At 39.0% G+C, this 20,053-nt stretch overlaps 1 protein-coding gene and 1 long non-coding RNA gene across 4 annotated transcripts in view; one reads left to right on the forward strand and one right to left on the reverse strand.

Annotated features, from left to right (window-relative positions):
* LOC146563069 (uncharacterized) overlaps positions 1 to 20,053 on the forward strand; it is a 72,782-nt gene that overhangs the window by 36,689 nt on the left and 16,040 nt on the right. The window contains exon 3 of the long non-coding RNA XR_014894710.1: positions 15,558 to 15,625. This is a non-coding gene — a long non-coding RNA (uncharacterized LOC146563069). The remainder of the gene's footprint in view (positions 1 to 15,557; positions 15,626 to 20,053) is intronic.
* The window catches only part of znf608 (zinc finger protein 608), a 73,058-nt gene that overhangs the window by 34,943 nt on the left and 18,062 nt on the right, over positions 1 to 20,053 (reverse strand). For all 3 annotated transcript variants that reach the window (XM_085295438.1, XM_085295437.1, XM_085295435.1), the window contains exon 2: positions 7,064 to 7,334. In XM_085295438.1, the coding sequence (XP_085151564.1) occupies positions 7,064 to 7,334 (271 nt within the window). The remainder of the gene's footprint in view (positions 1 to 7,063; positions 7,335 to 20,053) is intronic.

Below are 20,053 nucleotides of genomic sequence, written 5' to 3' on the forward strand. Positions count from 1 at the left end.
TACCAACTCTGCCAGGGTTCCAAGCAATCTGATCCAAAATGTGATGTCAGCAGGTTAGTCAGTGGTGCCACTTGATGAGTCATGAGTGCCTCTTTCATGAAAATCGAAACCGCCATTTTCGAACCTGGCAACAAGGGAAATGACTACACAAAAACAACACCGTAGTCCTCAAGTCTGACAAAAAGCCACACTGAGCAGCAGGTATATCGCCCCATTGTTGTGGTGTTCAGTTCCCATCCGAACGATCACAGGACTTTCATGATCGTGTTGCTACAATGACAGCACATTAGGGGGTACTCGATCATAATGGAAACGACCAAAACCAAGTTGAGTCGAGCCAAGTAGGTACTAGTGGAAAAGGGCTATAAGACTTGGGATGAGGAGCTTTGCTATCTGAAGGGATAATGCCTCATGGCCATCTCCCTTTGGAAGTTTTCCGGGCATAACTTATGGGATGAGTCCCTGGTGCAGAACCAGAACTTACTGGAGAGATTTCAGATCTCATTTGGCATGGGAATGACTTGGGATCTGCCAGGAGGAACTGGAAAGTGTTTCTGGGGAAAAAGATGTTTGGAACACCCTACTTAGCTTGCTGCGACTGTGACCAGACTTTGGATAAATGGACAAATGGACAAATGGATGGATGGATGGATGGATGGATGGATGGATGGATGGATGGATGGATGGATGGATGGATGGGATATCCACCCTTAATGACATCCAACACAAGAAAGAGTAGATTAAAAGAGCAGTGTGATGCTTTTGGCTCGCAGGAATTAGCTGAACATGCACTGATATCAAATGATAAGGTTATCATTTGAAACTTTAACCACGCTCAGTATGAGCATCCCAGATCGGAACAGTGTTTGTGTTAAAAGAAATTTTAATAGTTAGATTTTATGGCCAATAAGATGAAGGAGCTACTTAGTTGTTATTACATGTGATTATTTTGTGTGTTCATTGAAATGCAAATCACTTGCTGAGCATAATTATTTACAGTACTTGTAATTGACTTAATGTCTAGAATCCAGACAGACAGACTGAGAGATCCGAAGTCATGGAGTTTGTGCAGCTTAGTTAAGAATCGAGCCAATCACTGTTTGATTAGCGCTCATCAGAGTCTGGTCCCCCACAGGGAAGAAGACGGGGAGGAGGGTTGAAGCTGAAATGGTGGTCTCTTCTTCTCCTCCTTTCTGTCTCTCCAATTAGTATTCAGCTTAATTAACATGCAACCTGCATCTCTCCCTCCCGTATCCCTCCGCCGTCACAAGGAGGGGGCTCCAGTTATCACTCCACCTCCCGAACAATAGTCCCTGAGCGGCAGGAAGAAAAACACTATCTCTCTTTGTCTTTCTGTGTCTCTCTCTTTGACTCTGACATTGTCCATCGCTTTCAGTCTGCATCACTGATGAAATGCTTCTTCTTCGTGCCTCTGTCGGTCTCCTCCTGCCTCCGTCTTTACATTCCTCTCCATCTCCTCTTATCCCTGCGGTAGTTTAAAAATACAGACTAAACCTCTGCTACAGCTCTTTCCATTTCCCCACTTCTCGCTCCATCCATCCATCTGTCAGCCTGTTGGGACAGACTGAGCACCGAATCTATTTTCTTGCTCTTTTTCTTTCCTCTTGCAGCCACCCTCCATCCTTTTCCCTGTCTGTGTATTATTTATTATCTGGTGATATACTGCAGTTTATGTCTCTATATCATTATTTATTTGCTCATTAGAGTGTGTGACTCACTTTATCCTAATATAATAACGTAACGCATCATCTCCCTGATGCTGTTTCTATTTATTTACTTGCACAAACCTGGAAACACAATGCTTTGATGTTTTCATTTAGTGCCTCCACTGAGGGGTGGGGGTGGGGGAGGGTGGCGGGCTGGAGGATGTTGTCACTCCTGTTTGTTTCTTTGTTTTCTACTCAGCAGGGTATCTCAGGGAAGAATCGGTGCGAGATTGGTGGGAAGTCAGAAGCTTTTGGTGGTGAACTCGGTAACAGTATTTTTGCCTTATTAAACCATGAATTTTACGAGCACAAAGCAAATTTAAAATTCAGACTCTTTTAAAAAATTAAATTGGAAAAGGCTTGCTAATCCCTGAGACACTGACATCAATGAGAGAATCTCCATAAAGAATGACACCAGCCAGATGGTGAATTTGAACCCACGACCTTCTTGTTGTGAGGCAACAGTGCTAACCACCGCACTACTGTGCTGAAGACAGAGAGCTAATTACAAATGAGAAAAATTTGAATTGGAGACACTTGAGGCTGACTCCCAAGTTGTTCTGGACAGACTGCACTGGGCTGGTGAGTTGTTGAGAGGGTTCAAATTGATCAGATTTCCTTTAAACAGTCAAGATAAACAAATAATTAAATACACAAATATTCACTTTTGGAGAGAAGAAATATTTGGAATTTAGAATTTAACAGTTTACAGAAAGATATTTTGAGATATTACCAGCTGACCAGAGAAAAAAAACTATTCAGGATACGTCTGCAGAGTTAATCTCTAGATTCATGTAACATCACAGCATTTAATACCAAGGTAGAACCTTTATAGTGAAAAGAAGATCAGACAGGCTGGAGTGAAAGTGGGTTGCAAAGCAGCTTGCAAATGCACAGTTTACATAGCAGTCCCTGCTTGAACTATAGAAGTGTATCAGCTGAACCATGATGGGTGTGGACTCATACTGAGATCAGCTGATCAGTACTACACTAAATATTGTTGAGTCTGTATCACAGTGTTTTCATCTGTAGTGTTGCGTGTTTGAATTAGCTTCTTGATTTTTGTATATCCTTTAATACTGAAAACTCATTTCCTGCTCACACAGAAGCTGACTGTTGCTTTCTCCTTCAGTAAGGTAACATTTATGCAAATAAGGTAAAGTTTACAATATCTACTGATTCAGGCTTACATTTCTTGGGAAAAATGTAATTAAAAAAGAAAACCTTAGATATTTCTTTCAATACTCTAACACACCCCATAGCTACATGTTGTCACTCATTAGTTAGCTTTGAAACCTGAAGTTGAGGGTTTTCGTTTGGACACAATTATATCCTGATTCTCCTTTCTTTATGCTAATGAGGACAATAATTTACAAAATGAACATCATGTTGGTTTTAATAAGACTTAACAACAGAGACATGAACTCATCAGAAAAGCGTTTGTTCAAACTAGATTTGGTTTTCTACAGATGTTTACAACATAATTGCTCCCTATTGGCAATTAGAAACAATCAGGTTTACGGCACTTCCACATTGGCTTAAATTTTAACATTCAGTTTTTATATACAGTCTGTGTCACACCCCCACCCCTATCTCAGCCTTGGAGGAGGATTGAACGCTGATTTCTCATTTTTCTAAGACATTCAAGCTTCATTTTAATTTTTTACCTGCAGTTTGTTCCTTCTTTTTAACTATTTGAGGTCGTCAAGGTCCACGAGAATACATCTAAGTGTATTCAAAAGTTTTATCCACAGTTTGTTTTCTCTGCCTCTTTGGGCCCTGTTATACAAACAGTCTGAAGTGGGAGATGCATTTTTCACTTTCTTTCTCGTCTCCATCTCTATCCTGTTTAGCAGCAGTCTTGGCCAGGGTTATATTGCCCTGCACTGTGTTTATATTTTCTTCTTTATTTTTTCCTGGGCAGAGCGAAAAGCACCAGTTAATTAATACTGGGGCACTTCTACGCCAAACTCAACACTCAGCTTCAGAGGACCAGCGGCTGGCAGAGCGAGATGGGCAGTGAGAGATTGGATTTATTCATTAAAAGCCTGCAGTAAGTTATTACACCTCCGCTGAGAGGCTGCAGTGCTGAATGCTGTCCTCGTTAACGGCCTATCAAAGTGCGGTGGCGTAGAAATCGGCGGGTGAATCATCGGGCCGTCTGATCTACAGCCCAGCACTCCCATGGTATCATTTTGTAGTGTTGGATGTGTTTCTAGTTCTGCGTTATTTGGACTCATGAGCGCGCGGTGCAACGCCAAAACTGCTCTCACGAGGACGTCCAGCCTTGTTTGAAAAGAATCGTGGTTATTTTTGTTTGTGGGACTGAAAGGTCTGGAATAATAAAAATTAGTACTATCATCTACTTTTTCTTGTAACGTATGTTTTTCAAACCCACACAGATTGTAGCAATGCCCGCTTTAATTGGGCCAAGCGTATCTTTTCAGGGCACAAACAGCTGAAATATTCAACTTTTTTTTTAATATGCATATTTTCACTCCAAAGAGGAAAAAGTTGGCAGATGATGTTCTGGCTGTGGGTTGCGAAGATGGCTGAAAGTAAAAAGGAGAAGCTAAAATAAAATCTGATCTCCAGTGACAGGACCAAATTGAGGAAGTGCACATCGTTAAGGTTAGAGAAAAATGGCTGCAGTTGATCGATACTGATATTTGGTGATTTACAGCCCCGGTTCTGAAAATGTTGAGACCCTGAATAAAATGTAAATAATAATAATGCAATGAAAGTCCTCATTACACTATATTTACCTTCATACAACATCCCATCTTTTTGGAATTTGGGTTGTAACGGCAACTCATATTGGTAGCACTGAAGTTCTCCTGGTGCAAATTTACAGACATTTTCTGCCTGTTTCTTATGTCTTTTGCTGGAAAATGAAGAAATGTTTCTTCTGGGTTGGCGATGAAAGGCTTGAGCCTTGTGAATAAGATCTTAGTCACTAACATAGAATCTAAAATGAATGCATCGTATTGCGGTGGAGCCCTGAGCCTATAAACCAGGTAATCTAAAATATATTATCCAGTAAAATGTGAAAGTACAAGACAGAAGAAAATAAAAGGCCAAAAAATGTAAATTTACTACCGCTGGTCTCAGGGCGCAGACTGTAGAGCTCACTGAAGAATATTGGTGATATATTAGGCGTACAAATATATGGTTGGTAGGCTTGGCAGTGGTTTTGATTTTGTTTTAAGCAGACAGAAAGGTGCTTAACAAAGTAAATTGAATTTTAAATTTTTCATGTGACAAAAGGGAAACAACCTCCAAATCTTTACAAGATATTAGAGAAATCAAGGACTGTTTTTTAATGTAGATCAATCATCCAAAATTCCTCTGCGACTTGGGGCTGTCAGTTCTGTCTGTGCTTCAGTGGAAGGCAATCCTGCTACTACTCCTATCTGCTCGGCTCATCACCCATAGTACAGAAGCCAAGCTGTGCAGATGTGCATACAACATCAAGAAGCTGTCGGTGGACGGCTGGTTCAAAAAACAAACAAACACACCAAAGAAAACCTCACTGAACTTTGCTTTCCTCTTCTTTAAACTTAAGTCTTTTTTTAATAAAAAACATTTTTTTAGGGCCAGAACCTCTTTGCTGGGTGTCAAAACTGTTTTACTTGAAGGACATTTCATGATATGTCACGTTCTCTAGACCCGATCCCTTTCTTTGGCACAGTGTCATCACTCTGCTGCATTATCTCCACGGCTTTACCAGATGCATCCACACAGACCAACAAATTGCCTCGCTGTTTAATGCTTAAACCTTGGTGGTTTCCCATCTTTACTCAAATAAGAACACGGTGCATTATTTTATGCAACAGCCGAGATGCAAAGATGCTGAAAGCACAGGAGAAGAGGATGTTGAACAAACTAAAAAAGGACTCATCGAGCTGGAGTCATAGAGCGATGAAGTCGTACATCGCTTAAAAGACTAAAATGTGAAGCTGTCTATCAAAGTCTGTAGAAAAATTGTACCTCAGTAAACATTTCCTGCTGAGTTTATAGTCTTACTGACTCATTTTGGATCCTGGTGACTACAAATTAAGTCAGTTTTCTAAATTTTGATCATCCTAATTTTCAGAAAGGATTAGCCAGAGACATGCTTATTGGATGATGACCTATGACCGATAAGCCAATACATCTTCTCAGATAGTTAAACACACAAACCCTACAGCGCACATCCTTCAGTCACATTAAATCAGCGCCTGGTGCCAAAGGCATTAGCTGTCTCACAGTCACATCAGCTTCTCTTCAAATCAGATTTCACCACGTTGCAAAAATCCATTCACCCACCCAATAAGGTCGTCGTTTACATCACACTTTTACATTAAGGTCACTTGATAATAACTGGACCAGCTCCATAAAATAATTAACGCTCTTGAAAGTTGCATTATGATGTGCTGTGTTTTCCTGATAAGAACTCATTATGGAAATACCAAATATCCCAACGAGCCAAAGCAATAAATAAAAGTAGAATTTTTTCCTCAGCTCTAAGTAAAAACAGTCTGTTTCCCTAGAGCTGTCAGAAATGTATAAACGGTCCTTAAATGAAGAGTCTCCAGTTACAGTGTGATTGACTATATCTCACTGAAAACGCCGTCTTTAGTTTTAATGAGACGGACTAAAACAACAATTTGCTGGAAGCATAAACCCCTTTTTTGTAAAGAGGCCACCCTGCCTCAGAAGAATGCTTTAAACTGGATCCTAAATAAGCAGGATAGCTGCAACAAATGGAAACAATAATAAAAGAAAAGCATCCCTGAAAGAGAGTTTAGACTTTTCCACTTGTCAAAGTAAACTCATGTTTCGCTAAGGATCAGAAAAGCTGCCAGGGCATTTCAGGCATCTCAAATTCTACTGAAGCATGGCAAAGGTATTTCATTTGCCCGTGCTTGACACTTTAGCCTTTTCACATTCTCACCGTCATTCAGTGCATTCCTGGAAACGCTCTGACTCACTGTAAACAAGTTTCAGGTTTTCTTCATATTTCTACTTATTTAAACCCATTCACAACAAATGACTTTATTCTACCTCAGACTGTTTCTTGTGTCAAATCAAAACACTGCGAGGAAGGTATAAAGGTTGGAACAATACTACTGCTCCGACACACACTGAATGCCAAACACTGTATCCATTATGTTTTCTTTTTTATGGTTTTTCTACCTTCAAGGCAGCCACTGCTACAAAAGACCTTGCAAGAGGAGAAAGTAGTATTTAATAGCCCCATAAGTCTGCAGATTCTTGAATGTAACCTGGGTTTTAATGCTTGATGTGCTAAAATTGTGTGTTGACCAGTGTGAGGTTTCAGGAAGAATGCTCACCTTCCTCTGTCTCATGCCAAACGATACCCTCCAGGTTGACACTAGTCCCAGGTTGGCAGGGCCCCAAGCAGGCCGAATCACCCTCCAGCGCCCCTGACGCAGCTCCATCCTGGGTGTTGGTGCCGATGGACCTCGTCCTCACCGCCAGCTGCTTAGGGTTTGAGGTGGGCAGGGCCGGGGGGGAAAACGAGGGGGCCGAGGGCAGCGAGCATCCAGGGGCCCCGGGGTGGCCTGGAGCTGGGGGAGCTGGGACTGTGAACATGGGGTCCACCTGCAGAGAAGAGGATTCATTAAAGATCAGATTATGCCACTCAGCTTAGTTTCAATATATTTAATGAAATATATGTCCATGATTGAGCTTCCGCTTCTGCTGAAATTAATGGGAGAGAGAGATGGGCAGAAATATAAGGAAAAGGATTATTAAAGTCATTTTATTATTACTGGAGTGAATCCAACTGACAGATGATTATTTCAGTGTTGGATAATGCTGCATAATGGAGGCAAGAATCGGAAGGACATTTTAGAAGAGGAGACATTTTCTCCAAATGTCACACTATTCATTATTCCACCCTCAGTCTGCAGTTACCAGCTTCCTAATACTGAGTGTCAGCTAATCATCTCTCAACTGTATCCAGACTTTAAAAAAATCATTTTTTCTCACTCGGTCTGGTTCGATTCATCTTCATCTCTCTTTCCTGGCTGGTGGAGTCCTCACCCTTGTGAAATGCAAACATTTCACACTCGTTGAGCAGTTTTTGAGAGCAGAGGCTTGGATGAATGTTTCCAGCTAACGCACACACGTACAGAAGCTGCACATTATAATTAGCTTCCACTTTTGTACAGAGTGACTCAGAAAAATAATACAGTAGTGCAAGAAGGTAACAATGGATACATTCAGTGTGATTATAACAACAACAAAAAAAGTGTTTCTGCCAGGAAAGTGCTTAGACCCTGCGGCTTCTGGGGCCAGCAGGGCAGGGGACAATTTAATGTTGCACTCAATCCGTGTAGCCTATCCACCCACTAATTGCTAATTGTGGAGCAGTGAGAACATTTCTGCAAACACAAGGAGGTGGAATGAGACGGAGAGAGATGCAGGAGAGTTTATTTCACGCTCTCAGCATCAGGACAAAAGTAACTGCTCAGAAATATTTGGAAATCACACATGACATATTCAGAATCTTTATTGATATTCATTGTGTAACAATAATGCGTGTGACAACTGTCAGTGTAACCAACATCATCAACCCTTTGAGGGCTGGATTCAAATTCACAGCACACCGGATTTGTTCTATTTTAATATTAATCAATGTTAAATGTGGACATAATTGTGAGGAACACTCCCTTTCAAAAAAAAAACAACTTTCAAGCTTTTTGTGTGTGAAAAGGTTAAAAGGAACACATTAGATATTTTAACGTTTATAGATTGTCTGTAGATTTTAATGTATTTGAGTCCTCCTGCTCTCTGGGTCACTGGGAGCACTGGTTGACATTATGGAGCTGTCGAACAAAAACGTGAATTTCATCTGTTTAAGATGAGGGTTTGATATATCAGAGGGATTTCTTTTCAGATGTTTTTAAGTGTTTTGATTGTAGTAAAATAATTTCCTGTAGGTATTAAAGACATCATAGTGTCATTTTACAGTATCAGCTATTCAGATTTCAGGAATGAAGGGAACGGCAGCAGAGAACTTGTAGCAGCTTTCTCCCAATAGCATCACCTTCATCCACATCAACCAGCTGCTTCTTATACACACACTGAAGCTTCTGATGGGCTTTAACTTCACTTCTGATGTTTAATTATCATTTAGAAACCTGTGCCAGCATGAGGGGGCACCCTCATGACCACTCAGCATGCATTAGAACAATACCAATATTCTTTGGTCTTCTTCTTAGCCTACTTTGGGTTTAAAGGATCTGAGGAAAGTTTATATTTCACATCACTGTGCACATTCAAACATCAAACCAATTTGAGTCTAAATGCAGGAACAATAACACAGAAAAAACAATCCTATTGGTGTATCCATCACCAAGGCTTATTGTATACAAACAGATGAAAGAAACAGTAACATGTAATCTATGCATCATTTAAAGCTCTGTACTCAAGTCTTAAATTGGGAAAAATCAGAAACTGTTTTTTTTAGGTCTGCTAATTACAGAAAAAGAGGGAGCATAAAGGGAGTAACATGTTTTAAAATGGCAGGCAATTATAAATACGTTTCTATCAGCTCAACAAATACCAGCAAACACACAACCTCTTTCTGTGCAGTGCTAAAAGCTAAAAGTATAGCTGCTGTATTTGAGACTGAGAGAACTCCAGTCAGAGATGGAGAAAGATGTAAAAAAGACAGGACAGACGACTGCACTGATCAGTGCAAACAAACTGAGGTATTAACTTTATGTTATTAAAGCAATCCATGAAAAAACTCGGGATAAACGGGTTAGTTTGCAGCACTGTTTGCAAATTTACAATAAAGTGTTGGACTGGTGCACAGTGGCTGTGGTGTTCATGGTCAGATTAGGTTACATCAAGTACAGCACAGATGGATTTGAACTGAAGCTGATATAAAGGCAGCAAACTGTCTGTCAGTGTAGGGGATGAAAATCAGCCAAGATAGCTAATGGATTAAGTTGTGTAAGATCAGCTGATCACCTGTACAAGAAGAAATCTACTGGACCACACAACAGGAATTATTGTGATTTGTGGTGCTTTTCCATACACTCAGCCATTTTCACCAATATTAGCGTTCCCCCATGTGCCAAATCCCACTTTAACCCTTGACTGCACTTTTTTTTCTGTTTAGGTGTAGAGGCAAAGAAAAACAAAAAACGTTTGTATTCCCATGGACTGCTACATTTTATCATTATATAATTAAAAGAACAAGAGCTTCAGTTAGCTTGGCACGAAAAAAGCTGGTAGAAATGTCCTTCAAAGAGCTGCTTTTTACTATTTTGGGTATATTTCAGAGCTTGTACATTTTCACTTTTACTTGAATAAAGAAGTTTAATGAGTACTTCAGCTTTTATAGGAGTATTTTTTAACACATGTATCATAATTCTACTTAGGTAACAATTCTGCACTTTTGCCAGTTCTGCAGGGACCTGAAAAAGATTATTTTCAGGTCTGGTTAAACGCCAACATCACCATTGTTTCCCACTATATTAATCAATACTAAATTAGTTCAAACTCAAAAAAACAACTCCTTAGTTTTTTGTGAAACGTTACGAGTCATTTCATATTTCTTCTTCGATTCCAGGCTCCAGTGGTGTTTCATAAACCCAAGAACATGTTTTTAAGTTCATGGCTTGTGAGTGATCTTAACTACTATCATCACCATAGTTAGATGTAATGAAACCCATGTCAACGGTGCCTTTAAGAGCTCCTCTCTTATCTTCACCACTTATTATAGTCCCAATTACAGCAGCTCTGGGAAATAATTCTGCTGAGAGAGCAGCAGCAATCAGCAGTGAAGGATTTTTCTCGCCATTATGACTCAATAAAGATTACGGGCTTGACAGATATCTCACTGCGCGATATTCTTGAGTGATTTAACGCTCAAAAGAACGTCTTCACCACGCTGTGTCTGGAAGTGCCCGAGAAAACAGCAGCACTTTGTCAGGTCCGACACGGAGCTTTTCTGTAGTGTTTGGTTTCCCAGATAAAGGAGGTCCGCTGCTGTTGTGTTATTATGGAGATCAATCAGTTCCTTGCAGGTTTCTCTAAAAATTGACAAGAGAAGATTTTTCTTACTTCTTTAGAGAGAAAAACAAAAGACTCGAGGGTGCCCTGCACCTTTTTTTAGAAATGCCTTTACTTTTTCTTCTACAGCAGATTTCGATACTGCCAAGTTTATTGTTGCAGCTCCAGCTCACTTTGGAATCAGGGCCAAAAACTACTGGTTTCAAAATCCATAATCAAATATGATCATTAGTGTTTGAGGGAAATAGTCTCCCTGATTATCAATCAAAGGTTATAATTAAAAAAATGTTATTTAATTGTAAAAAAAAAAAGTGAAATAGAAATAAAAAGAATTTCATACTTTGGGATAATGTCTGAAAAAGTATTAGTGGCCTTATTAAAGGTTCTCTTTTTAATTAGGCCTCAGTCAGTAAAGGCTAGAGACCCGGGGGTTACTGCCAGTCACTAGAGTGAAACTGGTTCCAAGATTACGGTACTGCACTAAAAACAAGAATGATTGCTTTGGTTGCTAGCAGGTTACCTTTGTCCCACATGGTTTGTATGGAAGAAGCCGGCTTGTTTGCAAACTACTCAACAAGCATTAGTGGGACTGTGAAAAGTGCGACGTAAACTCGACACGGACATCATTCACCATCAAAGTTAAGCTTCTGAAATGTGTTGGTTGGAGTGGTAAAGCAAAATGAAGGCGAACTCTCTCTGTTGTGGAAAAAACTACATATGAGCATGACAATCTGCCAGTGGCTAAAGATACCAACGGGAGGTTTGTGGTACTACTACAGCTGGAGATAACCAGCAGCGACTGACCAACGAGTCAGGGAATACACATTTTTCCCAAGTTGAAACTCCATGTTGGACATGTTGAGATGTTTTCAAAAGTATTTGTTTTTTTAAACTTTTGTCTTTTTAACCATAACCATTTGCTCAAGAGCCTTCACGGTCTCTCAGACTAACATTAGAAACAAGAATATAGAAACTATTTAAGTGGCTAAAATGACTGATTTGGTCCATTTATGCCTGTTTTAATTGTTGCTTTTGTGTTTTTCATTCCTATAAAGTTTCTTTTATCTGTTGCAGACATTGAAAAATGTAATCAATGTGTCTTCATCAACAGAGCTGTTTTCATCATCACTTTACGCATGCTTCTGCAGCAGTAAACCTTGGTACTCTAGGATTGTTAGCCATGGTTTACTATGAAATATTACAAGGCAATGATTATAAGAAGAAACCAGATTATAATGTTAAAAAATATACACACATTTTTATTATCTGTTCAATATAATACAGAGATGCACCTCTTTCTTCAGAGTCTGCTGATTGCTTTTGGAAGATTTAACAATATTTTAAAACACAAAACATATTTATTAGTTTAGAAAACAAACTTGAAATGTGGTGGGCTGGCTCTTTTGAGAAATGCCCTGTTAGCTCTCCCTCAACCTTTGGGTTGATCATCTAGCGTTTGCTGTTCCCAGTGATATACATCGATTATTCCATGAAGCGGGACACTGTTGAGGACAAAGGCTGATGCATGAAGCCAAACTGTGACATGCATATATTAAAGTGGCACAAACACGTATTACTCGTCCTTCCTTTACTACCCGAGTGATTAATAAGTGGAAGAAACTCACCAACACTTGAGTTGCCTGTTTGGTGTCCCTTGCAGTATCTGTAATCCAGCTAGTATGAAAAGCTTTGTTTCGGCTGCGTACTGCACAGAATTTATGTTAAAACCTTGATAAACAATGCAAATTTATCATGCAAAATAGCAACAAAACAAAAGGCAGATAATCCTCTGTGCTTTCTGAAACCGTCTGTTAACTCCCACACAGCTGCTGACAAAGACCACACAGGACTTCTTCAACCAAATCACAAAGCAAATTAACTATAAAAGAAGAATCACGATCCCCGGTGATTTCTGTTCTGCCGTTAACGCCTTTTTTTCCCTCCCTCAGATACCCAGAATAACAACGCTTGGTTGCAAATCACACGGCAGCTACAGTCGACCAGGCTGCAGACTCACACAGCAAAATAACAATAAAAACACAGGCCTGCTCCCTTGTGAGTCAGACGCTTCGAACAAATTATCCTTTCTCACACTGTTTCTTAATTAAAAAAATCCTTCAACACGCACACACAAATATAACACACCAGAACAGGAGAATCTATTAAATAAAAATATAGGCTTCAGTTTAAATCGCAGGTCGGCTTAGTTTCATATGATCTGTAATGATATTACTTAATGCGCTGGTATTATTCAAAAATACCATACACTAAGATTAAGTGAATAAATAAATACATACATAAAGTCATTAATTAAATATGAAATAATAATGAAAATTCACTCAGGGCTCTTTCTTAGTTTGTGGCTCGGCTCAGGTCATGAGCTGATGTTGCTGTGATTTTCCAGATTAAATACCAGGTTATCTTTTGCTTTATTTTTCTAGTCAGACGATTGTTCTGTTCATAGAACCTGATATGTTAAATGCACTGAACAGGGATCCTTTTAAATGTCTCGGTAATATTATTAACACAGTTGCGTCCAGTACAGTGCAGAATGGCATAAAATACAACACTGGTTTTCATGTGAAAACAAAAGCTTTCATAGGATCTGTGAAATGGAACAGCTTATAGAACCACCTTTTGCAGCAACACAGTCATTTTCTGTATGACCTAACCAGTCTCTCCCATCTTTGGTCTTAAAGATGGACTCAAATTTCTTTAGTGTACAGAGGAGTTTATGGACGACTAAAAATTTCAAAGGTCGTGTGGCTAGAAAGCAAGCCCAGATCATCACCCTTCCACCGCCATGCTTGACAGTTGGTATGACGTGTTTTTGCTGATATCCTGTACTTGGCTTTTGCCAAATATGGCAGTTTGTTCAAAAATCTTAGCTTTAATTTTCTCTGTCCTAAAGACATTTTTCTATAAGTCTAGTAGTTTGTTTTCAGATGCAACTTTGCAGACTTAAGTCGTGCTGCTACATCTGTTTTGAAGGCTCCTGACAACCCTTGAAAACAAGCCATAGTAGTTCAGTCTTTTTCTAACTGCAGTGTCACGACCTTTAACAGCTAACATGTTAACTGAGGCCTGTATTGTTTCTTGGTGCATTGCTAGGTCTGACCTTGGGTTGAATTTGCTGGGATGTGCATTTGTGAGAAGATTGAAGCACTGTGTTAATGCATCAGTCTTTCTAGAGCTGCACTTCTTTAAAGGTATTTGACAGCAAACTGTTAAAACCTCTGCTTTTACAGAAATGGTCACACTTGCTGATGATCAGTTAATCTAGTCCGTTTGATTAGCAGCACCTGAGTAACTCTCAGAATTTTTTCACATGACTGTAAACAAACTGTTTCATGTATCATAAAATTAGCAAAACTGTGTAAATGTAAAAGTATATTTTTTATATACAAAACATATATGTTTTATTGTCGGGCAGGATTATTTCAGCAACTCTGGGAACTAGAAATGCAGACATATCTTGACCAGAGGTTCCTACAGTAGCCTTTTCTGTAAGTTGAGTTATTAAACACTTATCAAGTAATCAAAAAATAAGAAACTTGTCCAGTAATCTCAGAGTTTCTTGAGAGAGGAGAGCTGCATTCTGAGGAGCTTTGGAAATGGCCTGTTACAAGGTCAAAGTCAAATAAATTTTATTGACTCTTCAGATATTCTTTGTCTTAAATAGGCACAAGTTCAAGTTTTGTAAATAGGACTTAGTAACAGATTAGGGGCGAGCACAACAATAGTTATGCATTTTCTACATCACCAGCTTGTCTGCCAAAGTTTTATGGATTTTCACACATTTCAGCACTTTGCTCAGTCTGTGGCAGTTCACTTACTGTATCTAAATCAGCCCAACCCTGCTTTAGACAGACTTTGCTTTTGGTTTGCTCCATAACAGCGTATAAAAAATGACTCTATAGTGGTAAAAGCCTGCATCCAAAGTACTAAGAGCAGAAAAACAATACAACAACATACAGTACCTCTGGGAAATAGAAAATGCAGACATATCTGTTACCTGTTGTTAATTCATCAAAAGATCAATGAGCTTATGCCATAGTGAAGCGTCACTTCATTCGTCCTTCACTTCACTACTCTGCATTCACTATTGGTCAGAATTTAATCAAACTTACACAGAACAATCACCTAATGAGCGTAACGCAAAATGTGTCAAGGTCAAAGTCGTAAAATTTTACATTTAAAATAAATGAATTTCATTTGAATAAAGCGTTCATCTTCCTGCAGTCATATTGCAGCTATGCATGGCTTTCCTCTGAGTAACTCAGGTGTGCATTTTTTAAAACTGGACATGAATGCAAGGTCGATAACACACTTAAGTGCAAAGGATAAAGTGCTGTATGAATATGTGCGTGAAAAAGGTGAACGTGTCTAGTAGTGGAGAGTGCTTTAAGTGGTGCTTTGAGATCAGAAGTGCCACATCAATGCCAAAACTGGTATTCGTGTGGCATTCGGTTTTCTGACCTCGGAGTTCTGTTAACATAATGCAAGTAAATTAAAAATAAGGTACAGAAACATATGCTGCTCCTTTTGTTGACAACTGATGTGCATCGGTGCTTGAAAATGAGCACAGCAGTGCATCATTGCGTCCAAAAAAATTCTAAAAAGTGTGATGTTTCTGTATTGAAGAGCATGATAGAGTATTGTTGATTACAGCAGTCACGTTGATCTGTAGATGAAATCGCTTGCGCTCATGATGCTGATTGGTTGTGAAGACTTTATGTTGTGAATCCACTCCAGTGCCTTTCTTCTATTCTTAAGTCTTTGTTCTCCTCCCAGGAACTGACTGAAACTGCACCGCCGCTGCCTCATGCTCCTGCACGTGCTGATTTCGCTTGTGTTTTTTCGTAAGTACCCAGTATCTTTTTCTTTGATGCCTTCTGTATCTTTAGAGAACAAAGATCAAAATAAATAAATAAATAAAATATAAAAAAAAAAGAAAGTGAAGCCCGAGTGTTGCTGCTTGAACTAATCCACACAGGAACACGAAGTATATCCAAATAACACTAAAATATGCATGGACCCTGGAGCTGTGCACAACACAAAGTCTCTCTAGTTCTCACTTTCCTTCAGATGATGTCCATGCTCGTTTTTCCTCTAAGAGTCAGATTCAAATCACCAGACAGTATCGAACCATTAAAAGGGATGTTTAAGCATTTCTTATTATTTCTTCTTAATATTTGCTATCTTGAGATTACCAGAGGGTTGTAATAAGAAGCATCTTCCACATAGTTGGGGTTGAGCTTTGAGTTAGCTGGTTCCACAAACCGTAGAGGAACCCAGTCAGAGACAACGAGTACCTTAAATTTTAAAATTAAATATTAAAAGCTACTCTGTATGATATCATAGCATGACCATGTTATAATATTCCTTTTGTGTTCACATTGTTGGTAAAAAAAAATGTGGGTGGTAGATGTTATTTAGATGTTAAGAAGTGACCATTTTAGCGCATTGTTAGTTGCTCACTCTGCTTGTATAATTAAATTTTTGTGCATATAAATGAGAAATTATTCTTGATAAGATATTCTAATAAATTCTAATGTGTCACATTCTAATAAATGTGACACAGGATGCAAAAACCAGGCTAAAGTCCAACATTTTTTTTACATTTTCCTAAAATGTCTAAACTTCTTTTTTTTTCTCTATAAATGTTTAACTTGAAGGTGACAAACTGTTTCCACTCTGAGAGTAAAGCAACATAAATATTCACTTAAAAACTCCACTGCAACCACTGATTGATCATAATAGGCAACATGGTGACTTCATAATATCTGATATCTATATCTGATACTGTAATACAGATACAAGAGCCTTCGAGACGTAGTTTGGTTCCTCAACTCCCGACTGTTTAGGACAGGGGTGGGCAACTCCAGGCCTCGAGGGCCGGTGTCCCTGCAGGTTTTAGATGTGTCCTTGAACCAACACAGCTGATTTAAATGGCTAAATTAGCTCCCGCAGTTCTCCAGAGGCCTGGTAACGAACTAATCATGTGATTCAGGTGTGTTGACCCAAGGTGAGATCTAAAACCTGCTGGACACTGGCCCTCGGGGCCTGGAATTGCCCACCCCTGGTTTAGGAGGAGATTGCAGACAAAGAAATAAACAAACAGACAGATTCTGTTGTCTGAGAGATTTTGTGTAATATAGTAAAATATAGACTAAACAATTTTTCAGTCTATAATCGATTCAGTGTCATTCAGCTCTGTAAAACAAACTTGGCAGCAAATTAGGACCAAACACAAACATTTTTTCTTATTTATTTTTATCTACATGCAAATTTTCTCGACACGGTCATGCAAACCGTTACTGCACAGCTTCCTTCATTGTTGTTATCGAGGTAGGCTCAACAGGCTGAGCAGATGGTTGATGAAAGAATTTGTTTTAAAAGTGGCATTTCTAGCTGCTTTTTAAACCAAAACTCTTGTTATTTGTAACATGACCAAAATAAATTAGCATAATAATTTAGCAAGTTAAGAAGAGAGCCACTTTTATCACAATGAAAACTCAGGATTCAACATACCTAACCCTAATGCTTTAATTTGCCTTGCAGTACAACTCTGTGAAAGGAAGCAGGTGACAGTGAGACGTGAAATGGTAAAAAGCTGACACAAAAACAATGAGGTTTCATATTTTGGGCTCTTTCATGAAGAAGACGGTTGAAAAAAGAAAATGATTCAGGTGACATGCTGTTGCCTTTAAACCCTGAGCTGGTTTAGAAAATGCTTTGTGATGACTGTTAGCAAGAGGCCAACATTTCAGAGAGTACTGATTACACTTATATCTGCTAATGTCCATGATCAGTTAATGTGCAAGGTTATTATAGTGAACTAAAACTAAGCTAAAAACTAAAACTAGGTATGCACAAACATTTTAGTAAACTTAGTAAAAATGAAACTTTTGAAAAAAATAAACACTAAATGAAATGACTTTGTAAACTGAGTAAGTGGAACAAAATTAAAATATAGAGAAAATATCCTTCATATTGTTTGCCTAATAAGGATCTGACAGGCATGTTTTTGAGACTTTTGGATACAAAACTAAATCACCTGCTTTCAAAAATGTCTTATTTTAATACAATAAATAAAATAATACTTAAAAAGTCTAAAAACTAACACTGAAGATAATAAAGATTAAACTAAACTGAATGTTTCAAACACTAAAAGCTAACCTGCCATGCATAAATCTGAAAAAGAGCAATTCCCCTTTAATTTTGTGACATTTGACACAGTTGGGTTGTTATTAAAACTCTTTACCAGATTTATACTCATCTCATCTTTCTGTCACGTAATAAATTTAAATTGCATGTTAAAACTAATTTTAAGACTATTCCAATACTGCACCCCTCTCTCCGACTGCTAACTTGCACGCTTGCATGTTGTCTTGAGTTTCCAAAAGTAAAATGGGAGGCAGAGCTACCTCCCAGTTTGGACTCAAGAGACAAACTGAATCTCTGCTTTTAAGTCCTCCTATTTGATAAAGCCTAGTGTGGATCAGGTGACCCTGAGCCATCCCGTAGTTATGCTTCTATAGATGCAGGCAGCTGGGGGACTTCCCATGGTGCACTGAGCACTTCTTCTCTAACCCTTCACTCTTCTCCTTTCACTCCCTTATGTTTATTTGCCACTCCTGCGTGTAATTAATTTTTGTGTTTTGCTTTGCCAGAGTTTTCTTCCTGTTTAAAAGGAATTTCTTCCTTACCGCCATCTCCAAGTGCTGGATTACATCGGATCATCTGATTAGTGGGTACTGTGGGATTTGTGTGGTTGTGGTGGGGTGGGGTAGGAAGGTTCTCCTTATCCTACCTCCTACCCGTTTCCCCTGCTCTCCTATTTCTGGTATCTTTGATATAATCCTTGCCTGAGCCTTATTGTATTGTTTGCCTCATGAAAGATGAACTCAAGATAGTCAATTATCCAGTAATCTATAAGTAAAACTTGAAACAAATGATAAATAATTGCATTTTAATGATGCTTTTCTAGGCAAATGAGGCACACAAAGTGCTTAACACGGCAAACCATGTTCACAAATCCACATATATTTTATTGTATAAATGCACCACTTTCGATACATATCAGACACGGTTCACTATCTCGCCCAAGGACACGTCATGTGGGCCGAAGAAGCCGGGGATTCAACAACCTGCCTTCCAATTAGTGGACAGGCGCAACCTCAGCCGCCTCTTGAAATACGCCAATCACAGCATCACAGAATCAAATCAAATTACTTGATTCATTTGATCAAAATCCCAAATCAAATTTAATAAATTTCTATGAGATTATGCCTAAATTTATATTGTTCTTGCCTCTTGTAAAAGAGGCTTCAGGGACTTCAGGGATCTCAATAAAAGCCGTGTGTCAATTTCACCCTTTAAATCCACTTTGGTGAAAGGGAGAGGATGAGGAGGAGAAGAGGAGAAAGCAAGCAGAAAAATCTGCTGCAGTTCAAATAAAGCAGACTCAACTTTAATGTTTCCTCCGACACACTGGAGCTTTGTGTCGAGGTTGAATCACAAATAGCTGTCCTAACTGGCATGCAGAGCTGGATTTACCCAAATTAATCAGGAGAGGGAGGCTGGGTGGTGAGAGTCAAGGGAGCCAACTGAGTTTTCCATTAATTCTCACTCTAAAATCTATAATTAAACAAAGAGACATTTTTTCATCTTTGGTTTTCATGTTTCTTTTTTCCTCTAAATCTTGAATCGCATTTTTAAGCGCCCACAGAGCAATGCGGTTTTTCAAAAATGCCAAAAAGAATTTGAATCAATCCAATTATCCCTCCATCTTTTCCTTTTTCCACCCATCCATCAATCCTCCTTTTTCCTTTACCTCATTTTCGTTCTCATCCCTTTTTCTTTTCTTCCTTTTCCTCTGCTTTCTTTGTGTCCTTCCTCCCCTCTCCCTCCTCCCCTCATATTAAATCCCTCAGTGAGCAGCCTCACTGATGTTTTTTTTTCTCGCAGACAAAAATCATCTCTGTCTTTATTGTCAGGCTGCTGAAAGAGGAGGCGTGTGTGTGTGCGTAGACAATCTGTGGTTTATCGAGTGTGTGTTTGCGTTTGTGCTTCACGCGTGACTGTGTGTGTTTTCACGAATAGTAGCCATTTTTCCCATTTTCTCTCTCCAGCCTTGCTCATCTCAGCTCTTCCTTTTTCAGTCCCTCATCAGCACACACACACACAGACACGCACACAAAAACCACTTACCTTCCTATTGAATGACAAGCTCTAATGGCATTTAAACCAACCGAGTGAAAAACAATGGACATTACTCACTGCTA

Source organism: Mchenga conophoros, linkage group LG12, assembly GCF_057382185.1.
Source record: "Mchenga conophoros isolate Kocher_MC1m ecotype Shallow Benthic linkage group LG12, M_conophoros_male_GT1.1, whole genome shotgun sequence".
Taxonomy (NCBI): Eukaryota; Metazoa; Chordata; class Actinopteri; order Cichliformes; family Cichlidae; genus Mchenga; species Mchenga conophoros.